The sequence below is a fragment of the Macaca mulatta genome, chromosome 2, assembly GCF_049350105.2.
Source record: "Macaca mulatta isolate MMU2019108-1 chromosome 2, T2T-MMU8v2.0, whole genome shotgun sequence".
NCBI lineage: Eukaryota > Metazoa > Chordata > Mammalia > Primates > Cercopithecidae > Macaca > Macaca mulatta.
The window spans coordinates 175,196,170-175,223,013 of record NC_133407.1 but is presented as its reverse complement, the minus strand read 5'-3'; the positions used below and the strand labels follow the sequence as shown (position 1 = coordinate 175,223,013).

General features: G+C 37.5%; 1 protein-coding gene across 1 annotated transcript in view; it reads right to left on the bottom strand.

Annotated features, from left to right (window-relative positions):
- Positions 1-26,844, bottom strand: part of MYH15 (myosin heavy chain 15) — a 129,576-nt gene that overhangs the window by 68,347 nt on the left and 34,385 nt on the right. The window contains exons 12-18 of the mRNA XM_077994122.1: positions 21,509-21,658; positions 20,859-21,029; positions 15,051-15,227; positions 13,500-13,632; positions 7,269-7,386; positions 6,241-6,364; positions 4,537-4,673 (exon numbers count right to left, since the gene is read on the bottom strand). Coding sequence (XP_077850248.1) covers positions 4,537-4,673; positions 6,241-6,364; positions 7,269-7,386; positions 13,500-13,632; positions 15,051-15,227; positions 20,859-21,029; positions 21,509-21,658 — 1,010 coding nt within the window. The remainder of the gene's footprint in view (positions 1-4,536; positions 4,674-6,240; positions 6,365-7,268; positions 7,387-13,499; positions 13,633-15,050; positions 15,228-20,858; positions 21,030-21,508; positions 21,659-26,844) is intronic.

The following is a 26,844-nucleotide window of genomic DNA, read 5'->3' as shown; positions in this document are numbered from 1 at the left end:
GAAAGGACAGTCTTTTCAATAAATGGTGTTAGTAAATTAGATATCCACATGCAGAAGAATAAGTGGATCCTCATTTCACAGAATATACAAATATGAACTCAAAAGGAACTAAAGACTTAAATTTAAGATCTGAAACTGTAAAATTACCAGAAGAACACTTGGAGAAAAAGTTTATTGACATTGGTCAATAAATTGCCAATGATTCTTTTTAATGTGACCCCAAAATCAAAGGCAACACAAGCAAAAATAGACAATGGGATTACATCAAACTAAAAAGCTTTTGCACAGCAAAAGAAACTATCAAAAAGGAGAAGACAACCTATGGAATGGGGGAAAATATCTGCAAACTATACATGCAATAAAGGGGTAATATTCAAAATATATGAGGAATTCAACTGTATAGCATGAAAACAACCCCATTAAAAATCAGCAATGACCTGATAGACATTTCTCAAAAGACTACAAATGGCCAACAGTATATGCAAAAATATTCAACATCACTAATTATCAGGGAAATACAAATCAAAACCACAATGAGATGTCACCTCACACCTGTTAGAATGGCTATTAATAAAGACAAAAGATAAGGGTTGGCAAGTATGTGGGGAAAGGGAACCCTTGTACACTGTTGATGGGAATGTAAATTGGTACAGCCATTAAGAAAAACAGTACGAAGGCTCCTCAAAACATTAAAAATGGAACTACCATAGGATCTATCAATCTTAAAATACTAATGAAATTTGAATTTTGAAGACATATCTGTACTATCATGTTCATTGTACTATTATTCACAATAGCCAAGATATGGAATCAACCTAAGTGTTCATTGACAAATAAATAAAGTGTGGCATAAATATATAATGAAATATTATTCAACCTTAAAAAGGAAAACATTGTCATTTTTGACAACATGGGTTAATCTAGAGGACATTAGATGGCTAAGTATAATAAGCCAGGCACACAAAGACAAATATGGTATGATCTCACTTATATGTGGGATATTAAAAAAGTCAAACTCACGGAAGTAGAGGGTGGAATGGTGGTTACCAGCAGCCAGGCCATAGGGAAAATGAGGAGATGTTGCTCAAAGGACACAACGTTTCAGTTACGCAGGATGAGTAAGTTCTGAAGATCTAATATACAGTATGGTAACCATAGTTACTAATTCTGTGTTGTATACTGGAAATTTGCTAAGAGAGTAGACCTTAAATGCTCTCACCACACACAAAAGATAACTTCATAAGGTGAGGATTAATCAGTTTGATTGTGGTAATCATTTCATAATACCTACATATATCAAAACATCAGATTATACACCATATATCCAATTTTTGTCAATGGTAACTGAATAAAGTTGGAAAAAGGAAAAAGAATAAACACAAAGTAGAAGAAAAAAAAGAATAAAGGTAAGATCAGAAATTAATGATCTAGAAAAAAAGTTTAAGTGGTTTATTAAATAGACTAAATAAAGATGTGGCATGAATGGTCAAGAAAAAGGAAAGAAGGCACAAGAAAACAATACTAGGAATGATAATACTCTAGAAATATAAATAATTTAGGATTATGCTCTAGGAATATAATATAGATACAGTAGAGATTTAAAAATAATAAGGCCAGGTACAGTGGCTCATGCCTGTAATCCCAACACTTTGGGTGGCCAAGGCAGGCAGTTAACTTGAAGCCAAGAGTTTGAGACCAGCCTGGTCAAAATGGTGAAACCTTATCTCTACTAAAAATACAACATTTAGCCAGGTGTGAAGGCACAGCCTTTAATCCCAGCTACTCAAGAGGCTGAGGCACAAGAATCACTTGAACCAGGGAGGCGGAGGTTGCAGTGACCTAATATCATGCCACTGCCCTCCAGCCTGGGTGATAGAGAGAGAGTCTGTCTCAAAAAATAAAATAAATAAAATAAAAAATAAAATAAAATAAAATAAATCGATCAAATTGAAAAATTCAAAAGAAATGTAAAATTTCTTTTTCAATAAAAGAAAGCTTCCCTGCACTAATTCAAGAAGAAAATATCTCATTAGACATGTAACCAATAAATAAATTGAATCAAAATTGTAAGACCTATCACAAAAGAACCACCAGATCCAGATTATTTTATTGGCAATGCCTACCAAAGAGTCAAAGACCAGTTATAAACTGGTTCATGTTTTGAAGAGAGAAAACATTCTTCAACTGTTTATGAGGTTAGGATAACCTTGATTCAAATTCAGATAACACAGCAGATGAAAATTATAGGCCAATCTTATTCATGCATATTGATGAAAAATCTCATGATGATATTACAATCAAACCCATCAATGTATGAAAATATTTCTTAACCAAAGTAAGTTTAACTTTTTAAAAAATCTGTTAATATATTTCCACACATTTATAGATTAATTCAGAAAAACCATGTGATTGTTTCAATAGATGCAGATAAATGATTAAATAATTTCCTGATAAAAATGCTTAACAAAATAAAATAGAAGGAATGTCCTTCGTACAATAAGTAATTTCTACAAAAACAAAACAAAACAAAACAAAAAAAACTACACTGAACATCATTCTTTAAAGGGAAATGATAGCTTTCCCCAAAGTCAGAAATATGAAGACATTTGGCAAAAGTTTCTAAAGGCTGATATACCACAAGTGAGTGAGAACATGGGACAACGGGACTCTCATACATTGCTGGTGGAGAATATGGCATATTAGAAAGCAATTTGGCAACATCTTGCAAAGTTGAAGTTGTGTGTGACCTAAAACCTATTATTAATTCATGCCCTAGAGAAGCGACACTCAAAGTGTGTGCCTCAGACCAGCTGCTATCCACAAACTGTTATCAGAAAATGGAGTATTTTGAGTAATGATGCCCTCAATAAACTCTTATATATACGAATGGGGAGACATTTACAAAAATGTCACTGCAGAAGTTACTGGCCAAAAAAAAAAAAAAGGAAATAACAAATTTATATTAGCTGGAAAATGGATAAATAAATTATGATATATTCATATAATGGAATACTATACAGCAGTTAAAATCAATAAGCTAGCCCTAGATTCATTAACATCGATATATTTCAAAGAATAATACTGAATATAAAAGACAAACTTCAGGACAATATATACAAAATATTATTTACATGAAGACTAAGCACATGTAAAATCATGTCACATTTTAAGGATATCTGCATATCGAGTAAGCAAAGGTATGAAAACATACTTTTATATGACATATATAAAACATGGAATGAGAGACACAAACTCAGGGTCTGAAAAGGAAAAGGTAAGACTTGGATTACAGCAGAACTATATGGGGGCTTCAACTATGTATGTTAATTTTTTAAAATGTTGTTAGCAATTACAGAAAAAAAATGTTAAGAGTTGGCTGGGTGCCATGGCCCATGCCTGTAATCTCAGCACTTTGGGAGGCTGAGGCAAGAGGACTGTTGAACCCAGGAGTTCGAGACCAGCCTGGGCAACATAGGGAGACCCTGTTTCTACAAAAATAAAAAATTAATAATGTTAAGAATTGAAATGCCTTCATGATGACTCCATGAGTATGTATTACAGTATTTTTTGTATTTTTTATTTGCTTGAGATCTTTCAAAGTAATTTTTAAGTCACAATTTAGAGAGAATGGATCATAGAGGTTTCACTTCAGACATTAAGAAAGTAAACTATAGAGAAATTAAGAATCTTACCCAAGTTTACACAACTGGTCCTAGAAGCCATGTTTCCTGACCCCCAAACTCCCATACCACACTGACCACTATATGAGAGTCACAGAAGACCCTTAAGAGTCATCTCTCTATTATCTTTGACATCACCATGTAATAACCATTTTCTCTTGGGAAAAAATAGAATTAACAAATTGTCAATTAAACAAGTTACACCAAGATCTGTAGACCTCTCTTCAGAAGACAATATATGCTAAGGGAAAAATAAATACAACTTCAGCATCCCTTGCTCACAGTCCCTTTGTTTGGAGATTTTGCTAGCTTGCTTTCCATGATTCTATTAAACAACAGACAAAACCAATGCCTAAGAATGTACAAGCATGGTGATAAATGTCCCTAGTGAACCTGTCTGAAATAAAGTAAGAAAGTTATGATTACATGTCAACAAGAGCCACAGTTTCTGACCCACGGGACGTAACAAAGGGGTCAGAACACCTCGGTCTTTGAAGCATACTTCCCCACAGAGGTGGCTGTGGGATATATGCAAACCTTTCAGGTCTGCTTCTGATATAAATTGTGAGTCGCACCACTCTCGGAGATCCAGACTTCTCAGAATATAAAAATCTCTCTCAAAGGGAAGCCTGAAAGCATGGCAAGAAATATCTGAATTATGCCTATACTTGGTTGAATAGAGCAATAAAAGCCCTTTGCACTCTGTCTTTTTGTTATATTATGATTTTAAAATGTTTAAGACCCAGCCTAACCAGAGAAGGCAGCTCTTGACCTACTATAAGACAATGAGATTAGTTGCACTGGTTAAGGCACACTATTACCCTAGCAGTGGGGGTGCAGGGTGGGCATACAATACCTTTCTTCCAGAATCTTCTGGAATTTGATTCGCATCAGTTTGCCCTGTGCTCTGGCTTGGAACAATGTGAAGACTTTAGATAGTCTCTCATCTCTCATTGCTTCCAGTTGACCCAGAAACCCAGCTTTAAAAAACACCTAAAAGAAAAGTCAGGTGTTAGCTCCACTCATAATGGGTATTCAGCAAATGTTTATTGAATGATCCTGTGAGCAACTGTTGTGTTCCTAGGGATAAATATATCAATTCCATTTCTTGTAAGTTTTATTTAATGTGTAAAATCTACACCCTAGAAAGTTTGATTTTATAAATCTAAAATGTGAAAAAAAAACCATGTTATTAAATCATGTGGTTCTGTTGTTTGCTTAAGAATGTAAACTATTCTTCCCCTTATCTATTAATAATGTGTCAATTGTTCAGGGAAGCTGGTTTAAGTTTGAAGATGGGTTCAGGCATGCAGTGCTCCAAAGTACCAGGTAGCGTTCTGCAAACATTTTCTGTAAAGAATCAGATAGTAAATATTTTTAGGTTTTATGGACTACATACAATCTCTTTAGGATATTCTTGTTTTTTAAACAATTCATGAACCATCTAAAACCATTTTTAGCTAGTGGACAATATATTAAAAATAGGACCAGGCTCTTGGGCCGTAGTTTGCTGACGTCTGTTCTAGAGTAAGGCACTTTTGTCTAAGGCATCAAATAATCCACAAAAATATTTTTTCAAGAATAATTACTAACAAACAAGGTGAAATAGTGAGGTGCCTAAGGCACACATTTTATGGAGGCACTAAGTGTGAGAGTGCCCTGAGAGTGTGTGCCTCTCAACCTCACTTGCTCAACCCTGAGAATGAAAGCCTCTTTGAAATTTGTGCCTTAGGAGCTTCACTTGCCTCATGTCAGTCTTGGCCCAGAGGAATAGTATACAGCAAAAATAACTAAACGCACAAGGAAGGAAGGCATCATCAGTGAAAATCAGCAGAAACAATAAACAGCAGAAACTGATTCCTAAGTACTCAAAATGTGGGAGCCAACGTTTTATAACCATATACTACAGAATTCTAATTCTATGAGGTCTTTATCCTGAATTTTCCAACTCTCCTTCAAATAATTTGTTCCTTATATGGATGTCATTACGAACAAACTGATGTTGACTGCCAGATAAGACCAAATCTATTGATTAGTTATAAGTTTCCCAAAATATGTGAATCCCAAGCTCATCTAAGATGAAGTAGAATTTAGGGAATCACATTTAAGGAAATTGGTTTTGGATTAATTTTTTTAATAGTGGGTTACCTTTGAAGTTTTAAATTACTCAGAGAAATTAGTCCCTAAAAGAATATTGCGGATGAATCAGTTCACACATAGATAAGCCATTGCTCTAGGAAGTCGATTCACCTTTTTCCAGCTCTGATATATACACATTTTCTCACAACACCAGGTTGATTCAGTATTTTATATCTTGGCACAAATTTGCTTAGATGACTAATTATAAAAATGTAAATGTAGTCAAAACTGAGGTTTAAAAAACATTGAATATTTTTCTCAAACAGCACTGAAGTTTTCACCTTCAACTAAGATCTATTTGTGTTATTTATGGTCATGACAGCTGAAGAATGCCTTATAATTGAGCATTCACAGGTATTTTAAGATACACACTCTTCCCCCAATTCGTCTCCAAATGCATTCTTTGCAGTTTTCTGGTTACCTTAGTGATTCCAAATCGGTACTGGGTATGGTCTATCTTCAAGGAGCCAAGTAATTCTTCAGCTGCTTTTCTGCTGCTCACAAACTTGCTCTTTGGAAAGGTCCTTGGATTCAGAATGCAGTACCTAATTTAAAATAAAGAAAAAATCCTGGGGTTGGGAAATCATATTATTCAAATAAAGACTAATCTAGACAAATGAGGTGAAAGGAGATATAGATTTTTATCTCTGTTATTAATACGTTCAATTTTCACAAAATTCTTAGTAACAATAATGAGGGTACAAGCAATAATCCCTTGCATTGGTATAATAGTTTGTACTTTTCATATTGCTTTAGAAGCAACCTCATTTGATTGATTGCTCAATTAGGCAGGGGTGGGGTTGGAAGAGGAAAGAGAGGGAGGGAGGAAAGCATAAGTATCTCTACTGTATGGATAAGGAAACTGAAAAGCAGAGACATTAAATGTCTTTTCCAGGATTCCTTCACCCTGTTGGTGAGTTGGTGGAAAACAAGAAATATGCCTCTTAATTCTAAAGCAAGAAATATGCCCCTTTTTACTCTACCAGACTTTGCTCAAATTGACTTGATGACCTATAATTTAAACTTCTAGAATCCAGGAAATAGAAAAGACGCCACTCCTGCCTCCTGCCATATACCCTGCTGGCTTCCTTCCTTTCAGGGGCTTGCTAGTAAAGCCACAGCGTGCTTGGATGGCAGCTACGATTAAGTATACACAACATTTCAGAGACTCAATTCAGCCTCCATATGTTTCTTCTGTATTTATTTCTTCTATATGTGGGTCTATTATCTGTTAATAGAGATTTAAGGATATTACAGTTACATGGATGTTGGATTTAAGGGGAAATAATAATGGAACTCTGTCATCATATATCTTCCCACCACCAAAACACATCGATCTGTAGTCTGGAGGATATTAACCAAACAAACAATGCATGCCTAAACACTCGGAAAGGGAGAAAAACAGAATGAACTGCCTCAGGCTTCTTGGATCCTGGAAGGTATGTTTACCTTTGTTTAAAATCAGCATACTGCAGTCGGTTTGGAAAACCTTCACGGCATATCCTAATCCCTTCCAAGACACCATTACAGCGTAACTGCTGTAGAACCAAGTAAGGGTCCAATATACCTGGAAAAAAAAAAGAGTCACGGTGGATCTGTGCCTGAAAAAAAATTATTGGCCCAGATTTTGTACCAATTGCTGCATCTTGGGTTAAAAGAAAGTCTGAATTGGATAGTTTCCACATGATAGGTCATAGGAGTTCACTCACTTATGGCCTGATAGTACTCACAGTAATCATCCTATTATGTAGGCATCTCCAAATATGATTTCCCTGAAATTCCTTTAAAATGGAACATGCCCCTTAATTCACAGTTAGATGAGATGTTTCTAAGCAAATATTCTTGGAAGGCAAAAAGATTACAATTTTTGCTAGAATGTAAATGGCTGGTCTCACGTTCATTTGCCAACCAAAAACCAGCCAGAAAGGGTGATAAGAACACAAAAGAGAACTGCCTTCTCTGCGCAGGATGGGGAAGGGATAAGGAGGAGGAATAAAAGGAAAGGGGAAGACGGACACAAGCACAACATTCTGTTTACAGTTGTGCTTAGGAAGGACTTGTCCACATGCCAGACTTCATTCTCCCCTTATTTTCATGAGAGTGCCTACGTCCTATTCTGTAGTATAAGCATCCTTCTGTCACCTTCTCATTCATCAAAAGAAGCTCTACTGTAGCTGTCAGCTGCAATCTCCAATAGAAGCCTTTGAAAAACCATCCAAGAAGCCACTGTCCCTGCCCTCAGAGAGTCTTCTGAAACAAGCCAAGAACCACATCTCCTATCACAAATTTCTACTACGGTATTACATGAAAAATGAAAACAAAAAAGGACTCCATGCCCAAGGTCACAGAAATAAACTTAAATCATATACCCATATTTCTATACTCCAATCCCTTTCACAGACAGAAACAGATAATCTATAAGAAGGCAAAAGTAGGCCAGCACAGCGGCTCATGCCTGTAATCACAGCACTTTCGGAGGCTGAGGCGGGCAGGTCACTTAGGGCCAGGAGTTCAAGACTAGCCTGACCAACTTGGCGAAACCCCGTCTCTACTAAAAATGCAAAAATTAGCCAGGCATGGTAGTACACGCCTGTAGTCCCAGCTACACAGGAGGCTGAGGCACAAGAATTGCTTGAACCCAGGAGGCAGAGGTTGTGGTAAGCCGAGATCGTACAGCTACACTCTAGTCACTACACTCTAGCCTCAGGGACAGAGCAAGATTCTGTCTCAAATTGTTACTTTTTTTAAAAAAGGGGAGATACAGGGAGTAGAATCCTATGACACCTTAACATCAGACTCACTCATTCTCTTTAAGTACATATAAATAACTGTTTTGATTAGATCATGAAGCTTTTCTTACGACTTTGTCTTATGACTTTAAGAAAAAAACCAAACCTGCTGAAATCCAAGTTGACTCCATGGGAAGCAACTCTAATAGGTAACAGAATTGCTCCAAAATAGAACACAGCTAATTAGATTCCTTGCTAGATGGAAGCAGTGTCCCTAGACACATCCAGAAATCCAGCTGATAGGAAACAATGAGGCAAAAACATACAGCCGTGAATGAACATGAAGTGTTTGTATTGCAGAAACTCTAACGGCAACATCATTGTTTTGTATCACACTTTCCCAAAATAGGCCATAGTGTGTCAGGATTGGGGTCTTAATTACAGAAGGTTAGTAAAAATGCAAGATACTAAGGAACCTCAGAAATCAGAACCAGCAACATCTGGCTACATATTATAAGGGTGGTTAGTGCTCTAAAGACTTAGGGCTTGTCATATACACTCCTTGGAGGCCGACAGCCTCCAAACCAAGCTCCAGAGGGGCCTGTAACTCCAAAGAGATGGCTGGGAATCGTCAAGCTCATGAAGTAAGGAAAGCAATCCATGTAGTTATTTTTGGTAAAACCCTTGTTTGGGGAATTGAAAACATAAAAAAAAAAAAAAAAATCACCAACATCCACCTATCACATCATCCCCCGACAACTATTCTCTGACGAAAATATATCCACTGCCCAGAATTACATAACTATAAAAAAATAAATGCTATTAGAAAGGGGAAGAAGATGTTGGCATTGGCAAGGAGGACTAGAGGGTGTTGTCAACAATTAGAAATGGATTTAGGAACTGTCTTTATGGTCAATTTAGATAACTCAGACCAAATAACTTCCTTTATGCTGAAATATCTACCTTAATCCCCTAATTGATTATTCAATTCCCTTTTTATTATAGTTTGCCCTTGTAGACAATGGCATGGGAGCTCATCCATGTTCAGCATAAAATTCAAGGAGGAATTTAAATAGTAATATCAAACATTCTAATGTTGCCCAATTGAGACTGCTCTGTGAAATCCTTCTGTATGTCCATTTCAATGGCAATATTGAGGAGGTTCCAAAGACCTCATTTTTAACATATTTTCATTTTTCTATACAAAATTCTATCCTTATATAAAAGGCACCAATAAATATTTCTTTAAAAGATATTCAATATAGCTAATATCAAATCTATTTCCTAGAGTGAATTACAAAGAAATCTAGTTCTTACCCGGCATTTTATTCACATTGGGATTTATGCATCTCACAAAATGAGGTGCTGTTGATTTCAGATTAGTCATCAATTTATTCAGGTTTTCCTAAAATGGAGACCATAATAAACATAAAATCACTTTGCAAATCACTAAAAACACCAATCCACCTCACAAATGTCTCCAAATCTATCAACTCACTCTCACAGCCAAGATGTATTCTAACAGTAAAATAATGAATTCAACATTCTTTCCTGCTTACCCAATGCACGTTATTTCTTTCCTATGGCAAGTCAATATTTATTTGACAGACATAGTTCAATTGTGAATCATCTCTACCTATTTTGAATTTGATAGCAGTATCAAAGTTATGGCTAGGCAATAAAATGGCTTGAAAAAAGAAATTGTTTCTCAAGTTCTCTCTCTGTGGAAAACCTCTATCTTAGGTTAGATTCTCTAGAAGCCAAACCTGAGATGGGAATTCTGGTTTGAGAGATTTTTAGGGAGTGAAGAAAGCTGGGAACAGTAGGGGAAGAGAAAAGCAATGACTCAGACTCAGCTTTAGTCTGATCCTTGCAAGCAAGAGCTGTAAACACAAATGCACCAGTTGCACCATAGGTGGTCCCCCTTGAGGCAAGGGAGAGGCTAAAGTCTGGAGAGGAGGGCAGAGAGGCAGCTTAGTTTCCCCTTTCACTAAGTGCAATTCTGACAACTCAGAGTTGTTATGAGCCAATATGCACATCAGCTGGAAGATGGGTGCAGGGATGATAAAGGAGTTGTAGGTGGGAACCAACAAAAAATAAAGCCCTTAATTATAATAGCATAAACTTCAACTTTTCCAACTTGCTAATTCCTGATACTTTATCCTTATTTGAGGATGTGAAATGTCAAACAAATAATAACACATGCAGATTGTGAGGCAATTAATATATGAATAGATGCAATTAAAAATTACTTTATGCAGAGATGCAGCTGTTTGGAATGAAGTTCCTTTCTTTCGTTTCTTTTCCCCAAATGGTATAGCTAGCAAAAAAAAAAAAAAGATGAAAACATGTAAAAAGCTCATTTTTGTCACATTATCCTACCTCGCTGATGGAAGCATAAATTCATCAGAGTTCTAGAACAATATGGCAATATCTACCAAAAGCTTCAAAATATGTATGTCTTTTATCACAAAATGTATATTTTTAGTGCTTTTCCTTAAGGGTATAATCAGGCAACTGTGCAACAATACTCACTGAAGCATTATTTAGTCACTGCAAAAAAATTAAGCAAAAACAAAGTTAATCCACAAATGCACACCATAGGAGATTAATTTATGAGAGAATATGCATACAGTGAAACACTGTAAGCTTTTAAAATGATGACGTGGATCCATATAACTTATATGGAAAGATTTCTAGGATATTTTTAGAGAAAAAGTTTGTTTGCAAAGCCTAAATTTTATATATGATGACCTTGAGTATGTACACATGTTTTTAAGTGCAGCTGTGTTATGGGTGACTATAAACATGAAAAATGTTGGGGGGTGTAAATACCAAAATGTAAATAGTTGGTTAATCTATATGAAGTTACAGGTAATTTTTATGTTCTTTTTTCAGTTTTTCTATATTGTCTGTGTTTTTAGCTACATTCATGTATTTATATTCATGATTTATAAAAAATAATAAGTCTATTTCCATTTTCTTGAAGCAAAAGAACCTGTGCTAGGCCAACCAGCTTTATAAACATTTGAATAATGCTAAGTCACTAAGATGTGCAACCCAGCAACAACAAAATCCATAGGCAAGTTGGACAGAATAGGGTAGCTGTCAATATGGAAAACTAATAAAATATTCTCTGTGCCTGAGTAGCAACTGTGCCGTGGCAGATGTCATGAAGCTTAATCACTAATGTTCTTTTGAAACACCCCAGGTCTCTCAGTGAAACTCTTGACTTCTTTGTACTTCAGTTTTTCCATCCATGAAAAGGGAATATTTCATTAATTTTTAAAAAAGAATTATAACCCTGGTTTAAATTATTTGGATTCCCCGGGAGAAAGTATGGTTATTACTAGCAATTTAAAGTTTGAATCCATCAGAAACTTGGAGGCAAGCATTTTCAGAGGGTGTTTTAGAACTTAAAAAAAAAAAAAAAAAAAAAAAGCCATTCTGAACAATTCTTGTCTTTTAGTTCCTAAGAACACAGTACACACCCTGAAGAGTTAGAAGATGATTTCTCCTCTAATTCTCTGCCCAAACCATTCTCTGATCTCTTATGATCAGAGAATTACTCAACTGGGAGTCATAAGCGTATGTGGCTACTATCAAACAGACTTCTCAGAGGTACTTTAGCAGCTATTAGAATCAGGCAAATGCACTGCCTGAACATTAGCCGGGTCCGGACACAATAGCTTTCTTGAGGCAGGCCCAGAGGATTTCAGGCATGTTCCAGAATTATGTCATCATGTGCTGATAAAGCCAGAAAGTGCTAAATTTTCTCTCCATTCCCTATGTCAGTCAGGAGAACCAATCAGCCTGATAGGGGCTGGGAGTTAACATGCAGCTGGGTGTAAGATAACAGCAGGGTATGTTTGAAAGTGAGAGTACGCACCCCATTTAAAGAACAGTTGGTGTACTGTTGCCATGGGGAAATCAGAACCCAGGCTGGCTAGATTATCTATTTCCCCAGAATTTCCATTTTTCAAAAGAAAACGGAAACTCAAATGTGTATGTGAAATCTGATTTTTTAAATTTGTGTGGACCAAACAAAACGTGTTTGAAGGCCAGTTTCTGCTCAGAGGCTGTCGATCTGTGACTTTTGCTGTAAATCGTGGAGAGCTTCCCTCTGTGAGTAGGTTAGCATTTACTTCAGTGAGGCTGGTGTTAGCAACTTTGGCTCAGTATCTTCAAATCCATCATATGATGGTGCAGAAGTTTTCACTGCATCCTAAATGCAGTGATATGCATTAACTTCTCTTAAGTAGCATCCCTGATTTTACAAATCTACTATATGGCAAAGCTTAGGTAGAAAGATAGGAACACTGTACATATCTTAAAGTGTCATGGTAAGAAATAAGTAAGATAATGTATCTAACAGTACTTTGTAAATTACAAACTACTAAACAAGATTAGTTGTCAGAATAGAATGCCTGCTAAACAGGTATTTGCTGCATGCTAGAGGCTACAGTTGAGCAAGTCAGACATAATACCTGCCTTCACAAAGCTTTTAATAATCCTAAGTGCACAGAGTGCTGTGAAAGAGAATATTTCAAGATATTTGGGGCAATAACTATATATATATGTATATATATGTAACTATATATATGTGTATATATGTATGTATATAGTTATATAGTTATTTAGATATTTGGGGCAATAAGTTATTGCCCCAAAATCATTCATCAAAACATGTTTTTTGTTTTCCCTTTGTAGCTAGGTGAAGTGGAAGACAAAAGCAGGCCAGGAACAGACTTCTTGAATCTATCTTAGAGCACTAGTAACATCTCCCTGAAGAATCCCCAGCCTGAAGACAGAAAGACTAATAAGAGAGGACGACTCAGACCACAGGGAGCAGAAACATATCACAGGAAAGAAGCAAGAATTTTTGTAAAAGCTGAGGCAGTCATGGGTTCCATTCTGAGGCTGAAAAATCAAGGAAGATTGTATGACTCACCACTGTCAGTACTCATGTAATTTTCAAAAAGCCTCGCCAGGAGTCTGTTGGAAGACTTCTGAAATACAGCTACCACTGTTTCATTAAGGAGGTCTTTGTTCTTTTCCAGCCAACCACTGATATTATAAGGTACCTTTGGAAAGGCATGCATTTCAGGTAATAAAAAGAAAAAAGATTGCATAAGTTAACATAGAAGGCTGTGCATTACCTTTTTTTTCTTCTTCTTTTTTGAGACAGGGTCTCATTCTGTTATCCAGGCTGGAATGCAGTGGTATAGTCACAGTTTGCTGTAGCCTCGACCTCCTGGTCTTAATCAATCCTTCCCCCTCAGCCTCCAGAGTAGCTGGGACTATAGGCACATGCTGCCATGGTTGGCTATTTTTTTTTTTTTTTGTATTTTTATTTATTGTGCGTGTGTGGAGATAGAGTTTCCACATGTTGCTCAGTTTGGTCTCAGACTCCTACGGCTCAAGCAATCCACCCATCTCAGCTTCCCAAAGTGCTGGGATTACAGGGAGCCACCATGCCCAGCCTGTGCATTACTTTTAATAAATCACAAATTATGTGGGTCCTTTACCTTTAAATCAGTTTAAGGTAATAGTACTGAATAACACTCCAAAAGTCCACTGGGCATCCCAAAAAGATTCTCAAGATTCTTATCATTAACATTGTCAAAAGAAAGGAACAGACAGGATGGGAAGAAGTGAGAGAGATAGGGGAAGAAGTAGAAGAGAGGAGAGATAAGAATGGGGAGAGAGAGCAACAGAGAGGAAGGAAGGATTGAATGGTATTTCACCCCATCAGTCCTTTAAAGGCAAGAATGATAAAATAATCCAACTGTCTCTGACACACAGTGAACACTCAAAAAAACCTAGCAATTACAATGGTATTTTACTGTATATATCATTATAATTAATATGCCAGGATATCAAAGAAGAGAACTATAAACATATCTGTGTACAGCTGGCAGGCCATTTTCAGGTCAAAGTATTATTTTATCCTTTATCAGTTCTCTTTTTGTTCCACCCAGAATCACCATCCAGAAGTAGAAGTGCAGAAAAAGGGGCATATACGCCGGTGAGGAAATGAGGAGAGGTAGCAAGAGTCATCAGAAACCTTTTTTGGCCATAGTTTGGAGACCATTACTTCACGTTGACTATTTCTTTATGGGAGAATAAAAAAATCTTCAATAAAAAGATCAATTGAAATCACTCATTCACACAACGTTAAGTTAAAAGGAAGGACAAATGGGGAGAAACTATGACTTTGATGGTCTCCATGCCTTTCTGAAGCTGCCTTGCTTTGAGTTGAGGTTGACAGAGTCCATTTGGAGATTTTTGACCTCTGTGCACATGGAATGCTATTGTAGTATGGCCATTTCATTTCCTGAGTGCTAAATGGTTACACTACCTTTTTTGTGGAACTGAGATATATTTTGTTCTTCTCTTCATTTAATCTAAACATTACTTAAATATCATCTAAGGGCTTTGGCTGAGCATATTTGAAACAAAATCAGGAAAATTCAAGACCGGGGGTCCAGAGGTAACTCACCACTCCTGCATAATGGACAAGTTCGAAATGAGCTTCAAATTTCTTCTTATCAGGCTTGGGCTTCTGGAGATGAACCGACTTTCCAAAATGGTTGTCAAAGAGTTTGGTCTTGAAAGTCAGGTCTGTAGCCTTAGGAAACATACACTCTTCTTCAAGGATGGAAAAGATGCCCATTGGCTGTTGAAGAGACATAAGAGCAGCAGATTTTTTTTAAAACCACCTGCACTTTCAGTAGGGGGTCAGTATAAATTATTTCCCAGGAACCCAATCAATTAACAAAGGGAAGAATATTCACTGCATAAAACTAGCAATCATCTGTTGGGAACAGGTCCTCCAAAATCTGGCCATAAACTGGCCCCAAAACTGGCCATAAACAAAATCTCTGCAACATTGTGACATGTTCATGATGGCCATAACACCCATGCTGGGAGGTTGTGGGTTTACAAGAATGAGGGCAAGGAACACCTGGGCCACCCAGGGTGGAAAACCGCTTAAAGGCGTTCTTAAACCACAAACAATAGCACAGCGATCTGTGCCTTAAGGACATGCTCCTACCGCAGATAACTAGCTAGACCCACCCCTTTGTTTTGGCCCATACCTTCGTTTCCCATAAAGGATACTTTTAGATAATCTAATATCTACAAAAACAATGCTAATGACTGGCTTGCTGTTAATAAATATGTGGGTAAATCTCTGCTTGGGGCTCTCAGCTCTGAAGGCTGTGAGACCCCTGATTTCCCACTTCAAACTTCTATATTTCTGTGTGTGTGTCTTTAATTCCTCTAGCGCCGCTAGGTTAGGGTCTCCCTGACCAAGCTGGTCTCAGCAATCATCCATTCAACATATATTAATTAAATATCTGCTACTTAATACCCTTACCAGTAACTGCCGGTGATTGATGCAGCTGTGAGCCACATACACAAAGTGCCTGTCCTCAGGGTGCATATGTTCTAGTGGAGTGGCAGACAATAGGCAAGTAAACAAAGAAATAACTCCAAAAAACAAATGACTTAGTTTCATATAAATGCTCTGAAGAAAACATTCAAAGTAATGAAATAGAGAATGACAGGGGGTAAGGAGGTTTTAGATAGAGTCATTGGGTAAGACACTTCTCCTAAATGAAAACAACAAGCTGAGAAGATCTGTGCACAAGTATTCCAGGCAGAAAAATGAAGAATGCAAAGGCCCCGAGGCCAGAGCCCACTTGGCAAGTCTGAGGTCCTGCCAGACGCCAGTGTGGGCAGAGAAAAGCTAGCTTGACGGAGTACATGTTAAGAGAGAATGTCAAAGAGGTAAGTAAGTAGTAGCTGGATCTCAAAGGCCTTATAGGCCGTAGTAAGACATGTGGCTTTCATTTTAAATGTAATAGGAAGCCTTTGGAGACTTTTTAAATGAAGTACTGTGATTTCATTTATGCTTAAAGAGGATCATTGATTTAGAAAGTAGGGCTCGTGGGCTCAGTCCTGCCTGCACTCTGTACTGGAAAGCCGGTGAGCTAAGAATGGCTTTTACATTTTTAAAGTGTTTTAAAAAAACAAACAGGTTGAGTGAGGTGGCTCACACCTGTAATCCCAGCACTTTGGGAGGCTGAGGCGGGCAGATCACCTGAGGTCAGGAGTTCGAGACCAGCCTGGCCAATATGGTAAAATCCTGTCTCTACTAAAAATACAAAAATTAGCCCGGAATGGTGGTGTGTGCCTGTAATCCCAGCTACCCGGGAGGCTGAGACAGGAAAATCACTTGAACCCGGGAGGCAGAGGTTGCAGAGCCAGATTGGGCCACTGCACTCCAGCCTGGGCAACAGAGAAAGACTCTTGTCTCAAAAAACTAAACAAACAAACAAACAAAAAATGTTACTGCAAATCTCATGAACTCCATTAGCACACTTTTTCTCTAGAGGACCATAGAGTCTCTCTCAGACCTTTGCTATCCACTTAGTCATTGAAGCACTGAAAGCAGCATGCAACAACCTGTAAACAAAATGAGTATGGCCATGCTCCCATCAAACTTGATTTACCTAAACAGGCTGCAGGCTAGACTGGGTCCACAAAGTCAGTTTGCTGATCCCTGATCTAGAGTAGTGGTAGTGTTGGAGCTTATGAGAAGTCATTAAAAATAAGGTATGCATTGAATTTAGAGCTGAGTGCCAACTTGCTGATGGAGAGAATGTGGTGTGTAGGAAAATTTTATTGCATCATATAGCACATAATTTTTTAAATGCATTTTTTACATTTATTAGACTTACAAATCCTTTACTTGACTGCAAATTTCCTGAAGGCAAAGCTATTTATAAAAAATGCTTATATTTCTCTACAGCATTTTATACAGAGTCTTATATACAGTAGTGTGGTAAAAGGCCTAAAATTGAGGCCCAACATTATGTGTGCCTTGGCATCTGGGAAAAACCAGGAGGGGCTCAAAAGTTCCCTTTCTGTTGTGCTCCCATGTGTTATGTCCCTTAGCCAAACACTCTCCTTATGGCAGGGACCATGCATAGTGCCTGCTTATCCCTGAGTAATGGGTTTCATTTCTCTATCAGCCCATGAAATTATTCAAACAAGCCTATCGCACCCTCTTGTAGAATTCTACTGTCACGTCACCTATAATTACTACAAAGTCTGCCTCCCACAGCCCCTGCTTTTTCACTCTTTTCTCAGCACAGCCCTCCTGTGGCCCTGCATGGTTCAAGGTGTACCCCGTGTAGGCTGTGAGCATATGTGGCTACTAAAATGCTGGTCTCATCTGTCTAGTGTTGAATGTCACATGTTCAGCCTTTCCCATAAACCTAGGGCAGGATTCCCTCCTTCAGCAAAGGGGTGAAGAGGAAGCAATCAAAACAAATAGTTGCAAAGTAGACTTACTTGTTGGTTTTAAAAAAAAGTAAAAGCCTTTGTTTTAAGGCTTATTTCCAATAATACTAGAAGTTCCTGGAATGCCAGGATGATGCCTTCTGGGGTTTGCACATCATAACCCTTATCATAGTAGGTTCCAAGGTAACTAAAATGTAGGCCCTCAGCACATTTCTGCTAAGTAATTAATTGACAGGTGAACCCTGAGACATACAGGTCTAAGTTCTGGGAACTTGACTGCTTTGCTGTGATCAATTATCAAACAAAATGTAAGAGTTGCCAATCAAAAAAAGCATGGAGGTATGTGTTTAAAGAAAATACTCATGTGCATACAAGAAACAATTAGATATTAATATGATTTCATTTTATATTAAAAACACCAAGAATGAACACATCTGAAAAGTTTCCCTTGGGAGGTGATAACATATAATGCCAAGATGCTGCCAGTAGTTAAAATATTTTAGAACTTTCTTTGGGATAGCTGATACTATTAACTACTGACATCAAAAATTCCTATTGTCTGATGGAATATCATTATATATTATTCAGGTCAAGTCAGGCCAATAAAGTAAATAATGTAATCAAACTAGGCAGTGTAGTTTGGACTCAAAAACCAGTGAATGAAAAGTATTGAAGCAAATTTTCTCTTGAGGCTGGTAAAATTCTAAAATCTATCCTAATCCCAATATCGTGAGAAATTTTCCAAAGAGCTAAATTATTGGAAGAAGTATGTTGCCTTCTAGGGTGTTTACACCAAATAGTAAGTTTTTAAATGTATAATTTGGAGAGTATTTATTAAGAAATAATAGGGAAGATCTCTTTACCAATGCCTTATGTATAACCATAAATATGTCATTATATATTAATACTTTAGTATGTAAATTATTAATGCACAAGTTCTAAACAAACTAGAATATTTCAAGTAATAAAACATGAGCAAATCCTATAATAGATTTGTTCACAGCATAAATGTGAAAGGAGGTCACTATAAACTTGAAGACCAAATTAACAATTAAAGTTTGTGTTAGAATACATTTTTTATTTTAGTTTGATATAACCTTTTTTTTTTTTTTGAGACAGAATCTCACTCTGTTGCCCAGGCTGGAGTGCAGCAGTGTGATCTCGGTTCACTACAACCTCCACCTCCCAGGTTCTAGCTGTTCTCCTGCCTTAGCCTCCCTAGTAGCTGGGACTACTACAAGCACTTTTTTGTACAAATATGAAACTTTCATGTAATGAAAATCCTTTTTCCTTATATGTATACAGAGATGCATGCTATACGACATTTTATACACATTGATATGTTTTAGTTCTTTCGAATTTTAAAAACATCCCATGATGCATTTTATTTCAAGGACTGAGTTTGATCATTAATATCTGCTACAAATCTTCTTCAGATAGCCCCAACCAACATAATGGGTCTTTTCAAAATTTAGAATCTTTTCAAGGAAGTCTTTGGTATTTTCATTTGCCTGACCTGGATCCTGTTGAAATTGTTTGTCGAAAACCAAAGACTTATCTTTTCCTTTCATCATCTGGTCAGTAATTTTTTCTCATTTTATTATATCAGTAGAAAATACAACAGGAAATTACATCCATGACGCTAGTGTGTTAATTGGAATAACCAAGACTGGCACAAATGAGGCAACAGACTTCAGATCAACTAAAAATCAGTAACATTCACAGAACTTGTCAGGATCTGAACGTCTATGTCCACGTTCCTGCCTGGAAACAGTATCTTGTGATAATCAAAGTATGTATATATGATAGGTGACAATTGCCAGGAGCTAACTCTGTCCCTCTGAGGACCTCCAGTTCTTTTGTTTCATTTCTAATCAGACAACTACAGCTTTTATAAGGCCAGAATACATTTACCAGATCATGGTTGGTTCATGCTTATTACTATTTTTAATCAGCTCATGGTTGATTCATTATTATTATTTTTTTATCAGCCTGTCTTTCCCCCAGAAAGTTAACTTGTTATAAAATAAATAAAATCAATGGGATATCTACTCCCGTTGGAAATAATAGTTATTTTCGAAAAGATCTAAAGCCTAATAAATGAAATTGATAGGACACAGATTGATAAAACCTGAGGCTTGCAAAGGACAGGGAAAGGTCAGTTGATCTAGCTCCTTCCTAGCAGGATTGTTGAGAATCAACTGTGACAGCATAGCTAGAGTTTTCAGGAAATTAAAGGCTTCAGACTGCCCAGATCCATCTTCAAGATTCACCGCAATCCACGATTATGGCGAAGCCCAAGAGGCATGTAACTGCTAACATGCCGCCATGCTTGCTCCCTTGGAGAAAGCCACAGAAAGGACATACATAATTCCCCAGCAAACCCCGCTCATCTTTCCCAGAACATGCAGAAAGATTTCAGAGTATTGGGATATCACCAAATTCAGAAACTGTACACTGCAGCTAATTTACTAATAAACCATGACGTACTGTCATAAATTACTTTAACTGGTACTTGTCCAATTAAATGAACAAACTACATCCTGCAAGGTAGTGGCCTTGAGGATTGATGGCAGTTGTTTGTTTGCATGCTAATTTGCCAAATTTCGTTAAGCTGCTCTGGGTCTACTCATTCACCTTATGTTAATCAGTCAGGCCCTACAGTGCTCATATTTTCAGCTCTGTGTTTTTCCAGTCAAGAGCACAACAATTTTTTAATCTCGACAAGTTTCCTCTCACATTAACAGTGGAGGCCATGCATTAGCAGCAAATGTGCAGTGAAAGCCTGCGTTAGAGATGATGGAGGGGGCAACTGACAAGAGAGTTTCGTTCAGATGCCATGGGTGATGCACACAAACACCATTAAGACAAAATGTGCAGGACTTTCCGCCCCCATTTCCCATCCTCTGATAGAGCCTAAGTCCTGACATGGATCAACGTAACAGGCAGGGACAATTCTCCCGAAATGAAAATGGACAAGGAGAAAAATATATATTACCTTCTCAATGAGATCTATGCAAGCTTGCAAATCCAGACCAAAGCCAATAGACACCCATTCAATGCTTTCTTTCTTATATTCCTCTTGCTCCAGAACAAACATGTGCCGATTGAAGAACTGTTGTAACTTTTCATTGGTAAAATTAATGCAAAGTTGCTCAAGGCTATTATACTTCAAGGATATGAATAGGTAAGAAGAAGAGATAAAAATAAAATTGAGGTCCACTTTCAAGAACGTCAGGTAAAGAAAAAACCATAACCATTATTATATGATCGGAAATAGACCCAACAAGAAACAAATGCTCAATTAACTCAATTAATTGTAATTTTGAATTGTAATATCATTAAGTGCAATTTTCTAAAGATTATTACAATAACACAGAACTTAATGGTATTAAAATTTAAAATCACAATTAATTCCTTTACCTCTATTTACCTTTATGTAAGACAGAATTAAGAAATCAATAAATACTTAATACCATTAAGTACAACAATAATTACTATTAATTATAGCTCTTCTCCAATCAAGGTAGCCCTTAAGGTATGCACAGAATGATCCTCATGCTTTGACCATATTTTCCCATCTTCAAGTAACATTTTCTAATCTTCTTATAAATGTGCATTGACTTCCTTCTTACCAGATACACTTACCTCAAGGATTTCAAAACCAGTGATGTCAAGAATGCCAGTGAAGAACTGCCTTGACAGCTTGGCATCCAGGGCCCTGTTGATCCGTGCCACCAGCCACTTAAACATCCTTTCATACATTGACTTGGACAGGGCGCCAACAGCACAGGTTACCTAGAAATTACATTGAAAACACTCCTTCATCTGACTGAAGTGTTCGTTTTAATCCTGGGCATTCTCTATCAGCAACCACCTTCTAGTCAAATCAGGATGTGTTTATTGACCTTCTGTGGTTCCAACATTCTGATGAATACAGTGAGAAAAGGAAGAAAAGAAAGAGAGAGACAGAGAGAGAGAGAGAGACAGACAGGAAGAAAGAAAGAAAGAGAGAGAGAGAAAGAAAGAAAGAGAGAGAGAGAGAGAAAGAAAGAGAGAGAAAGAAAGAAAGAAAGAAAGAAAGAAAGAAGGAAAGAAAGAAAGAAAGAAAGAAAGAAAGAAAGAAAGAAAGAAAGAAAGAAAGAAAGAAAGAAAGAAAGAAAGAAAGAAAAGGAAGGAGAGAGGGAGGGAGGAAGGGAAGGAAGGAAGGAAGGGAAGGAAGGAAGGAAGGAAGGAAGGAAGGAAGGAAGGAAGGAAGGAAGGAAGGAAAAGAGAGAGAAAGAGAGAAAGGGAGAAAGAGGGGAAGGGAGGGAGGAAGAAAGGGAGGGATGGAGGGAGGGAGGGAGGAAGGAAGGGAAGGAAGGAAGAAAAGGAGGGAGGGAGAAGGAAAAGGAGGGAGAGAGGAAGGGAGGAAAAAGGAGGAAAGGAGATGGGTAGGAGAAAGGAGTAAGCTAGCCTGGTGCCTCCTTATGGAAACACAGATGAGAGGAATCACGTTCCTATTATTAAAGGACTAACTATCCCGGGTTATGGTGTGGTAATGTGTCCCAAAGCCTTGCTATTCAAAGTGTGATCCTAAGACAAGCAGCAGCAACACCACCTAAGAGTGTGTTAAAAATGCAAACTCTCAGGCCCAGTCCCAGACCTACTGAATCAGAATCTGTAAGCTAACACAATCCCCAGCTGATTACTATTGACAAAGACTCTCTCCTTGACCAAACTTTAATGAGGATCCTCTGACCCCTCGCCTCCACCTTACCTGTCCTGTCTTCAGCCTGTCTAGCCCAGCTACAGGAAGAAGTCTGCTAAGTCACTCACCCTTGATCTCTGATTAAGTTCCCCTATCCCCCACCTTTGATGTACATGTTATTGGCCTGCCTTTAGCAAGAATCCTGTTAGGTCAGTTTAAAAAAAATCCTCCTACCCACTGTTAGTAATTTTCCACCCACTGATCCCCTCCCTCTGGTCTTGGGCTATAAATCCCCACTTAACCTTGTTGTACTTGCAGTTGAGCCCAGTATCTCTACCCTGTTGCAATATATCTATTGCAGTCCTTAATGAAGTCTTCCTTACCATTTTAATAAGATTCAGAATATTTGTAATACCATGAGTAATAGTTTGAACATAGTGATATAGTACATTAGAAATTTATAATCCCTAATCCTTGTTCTGCCACTGCTGTAGATGTGTAACCTTTGGCAAGTGATCTAACCTTTCTGGAAAGCAGCATCTTCATCTGAAAAACACTCTTAAAGGATCTTCCTAGCCTTAGCTTCCAACTCTTTATTATATTAGTTCCCAGTGTTGCTCTCAACAACCTGGACAGAGAATAGCCATTTGGTGCATCATTCTGACTCAGATTCTCCTGCTGTAAAACTGAGGCTGCCTTTTCCTTCCCTGGTGGGGTGTGGCAAAGGTTCTAAAGTAACCCACTGGGGACAGCGCCAACCTTTGTGCCTGGATGATGCTCTACACATGCATATCCTGCTTCCATAACTCAATAGCACTGCTGTAGTAGCAAGTTTCTGACATACTCCAAGGAGGAGAGAATTTTAGTTGGCCATTCTCCAAGCCTGGCAACAGAACGTGCTCCAACCACTTAACATTTAAAATAGGCCTATCACATCCATCCTTCTGCCCAGGAGACAGCACGCAGCAGGAGCCAGTTGGTTTCTGGTGGTGATTTAGTTATGAGTCACCCACTCCCTGATCAGTTATCTTGAGTCATTTCCACAGTAATCCATCAGCCGGATGGCATCACAGTTTTTTATTATCAGCATCAAGAGCACACACGTACAAATAAAGCATCAAGAATGATTTTCATCCTCTGTAACACCGAAGAAATCACTCTGTCTATAGCAGTCACTTTGAAACTTTTAAAAGAACATGACTAACTTGCTTACCCCCCTTTAATTCCCTAAATACTTGAGAAGTGGGAGTGGGAGAGACACTGTTAGGTCAGGTGGGACAAGTGGTAGAGAAACATAGGAAAAAAGCCTGGAGATGTAGGCAGTAGGAGAAATGGATGGTAAACATCTGCTGATGAATTCATGAAACAGATCAATATGTTGCTCACTAATTAATCATTTTCATCATTTTTTGTCCAATGAAGAGGAAATGAGGTGGCTAAATCTATACTTTCACTTTTCAGGGGTTAAGTGCACCCATTTCTTAGCTCTTTTTAAAACAACCTCACAGAAGACTTTGGTTACTGGGGGCAATAGTGCATGATAGAAAACAATAGAAAAAAAATAATGACGTCAAAGAGTTAATTTTTTTTTTTTTTTTTTTTTTTTTTTTTTTTTTTTTTTGAGATACAGTGTTGCTCTGTTGCCCAGGCTGGAGTGCAATGGCACGATCTTGGCTCACTGCAACCTCCACCTCCAAGGTTCAAACGATTCTCTTGCCTCAGCCTCCCAAGTGGCTGGGATTACAGGCACACACCACCACACCTGGCTAATTTTTTTGTATTTTTAGTAGAGACGAGTTTTCACCATGTTGGACAGGCTGATCTCGAACTCCTGACCTCAGGTGATCCTCCCCTCTTGGCCTCCCAAAGTGCTGGGATTACAGGAGTGAGCCACCGTGCCCAGCCAAAATTTTTAACCATGTTGATCCCTGCCTTTCTCATCTGTAAAATAATAATAATGAAATATGCGTAGCTCAGGGTTGTTGTGAGATATCCAATGAGACAGGGGATGCAAACTGACAGCACATTTGACACTTAGTATCCAATAAATGTTAATCCTCCCTTTTCCACCCCTTTTCTGCTTTTATCACTTCCTCATCCTCACCCCAGTATTTACTTACTAGTTGTGTCGCCTTGAGTGGTTAATCTTTCTAAGGGTCACTGTCTGCAGCTGTAAAATGGCAATAACAATATCTACTTTGTAGGCTTTTTATTAGATTAAATGAGATAATCCATGCAAAGCACTTAGCACATCACCTATAGTTAGTACTCAGTGGACATTATTATTATTTTATTATTAATCATAAAGGAACTTATTTCTAGGTGACATAGAAATATCATGGAATCATGAAATACTAGACCTGAAGATCCTTAGTTCTCGATAGGCATATATAGTGGTTTTCATCTTGGGATGGTATCTCCTCAAAGGAGGAATGCATTTGGAAATGCAAGTGGCATTTTCTGGTTGTCACAGTGACTAAGAATGCTACTGGCATTTAGTTACCTGGGGGCCAGGAATCCCAAACATCTACAATGTGCAGGACACTCTCATCCATAAAGAACTGTCCCATCTTAAATGCCAATTACATTGGGAAATACAAAGTTGTTCAGCCACTTCACTGCGGTGCTCAGAGAGATGAAGACAATTAACCAAGGTATCAGAGTTAGTTAGCATTATAGCTAGAACTAAATTTTGTATAGAATGTTAACGCTGCAAAATTTTTTCCCATCTTTTGCAATTGTCATCAACAGAGCATACATGTCTCTATTTTTAGCAGTGACAATTGTCTCTATAAAATCAGTAAAATTCCTAAGGGGAAAAAAAAGGCTTAGAGTGTGCTTTCTTACTATGTCTCCAGGAGAGAGAGAGTGAGAGACAGAGAAAGGAGGAGGTTTTTTTATTTTAATGTTGAATAATAATATATTAGCTTGTTTCACTGGTCCTGTTATAGTAAAGGCTGGAGTCCCTACTATAATATTATGTTTTTAGTTCCTCAGAACACAATATGAGAGAACTGAAGGCTTGATCTCAGGCCTCCTATAGGCTCATTAGTTTTATTTTTATTTTTTTGCTTTTATTATCATTTTAATTTAAAAATAATTGTATATATTTATGAGGTACAGTATGATATTTTCATACATGTATACAATGTGGTAATGATCAAATCAGGGTTATCAGCACATCTATACCTCAAACATCGATCATTTCTTTATGTTAGAAACATTCAAAATCTGCTCTTCTTGCTATTTGGGCTCATTAGTTTTATACAGAGAAAACCCCTGTTCTATAATCATAGCATGTCATGCATGTTGTGGTGAATGTCTAAGAAGGCACGCAACTGCTGAACAACTCTAACCCCACTGCCAAGAAATAGCTCAATTATGTGTCCTGTTGATCGTGATTCAAGTTTAGCTCAATGTAGTCTATTTTAACATGTGTGGAGCACTTACGGCTTACAGGGAATTGTTTCAGATGCTTGGGGCACTAAGATGAATTAGACATAGTCCATGCCTCAAAGAGGTTAGAAGACAAAAATGTAAGCAAATTATTTCAATATAGTAAAGTTAGTATTATAGTAGAGGTAGAATTATCCATTTATAGAGTAAGCTAAATTAATAAATTGATTTTGATTAGTCATTTAAATGTTTTAAATAACACAGACACATCAGTTACCTTAATACACCAAGGGAAACACATCTATTCTAGTCATCATATAGAAGATGACTGTCTTATATTACAAATTTGTACGTTTGTCTATTTTTCTTTCAGAGTTAGGGTGTATACTGAGTAAGACTGGGTAAGAATGTTACTTAACGTTCCCTTTGACTCAGTTTGCTCAACTAGAAAAATCATAAATTATGCATTTCTGTCCTACTTAGCTCTGAGTATTATTGTAAGAATAGAAGGCAATAATACCTGTGAATGCTTTATCCATACTATGTGTGACACTACTTCCTCTTTCCAGAAAGGCTACATTTCTCAGCCCCTTTCTGTAGCTAAAGGTATTATTTTACTAATTCTTATCAATGAACTGTTAGTGAAAGTGATATTACTTCTAGCCCAAGCAGTTAAAGGTGGTTGTACTTTCTCTACAAATGATCTTTTCTCCTTGTGCAGTCACTTTGGAGGCCATGTGTCCCAGATGACACAGAACTACAAAGAACAACATAGAACTACAAAACAGAGAAGGCTATATACTCTGTATTGGACTTCATGTAAGAAATATTTTGTTGTCACTGAGATTTTAGTGTGTATGCATTACTGCAGCCCAGCTTATCTCATATTTTCCCTTAC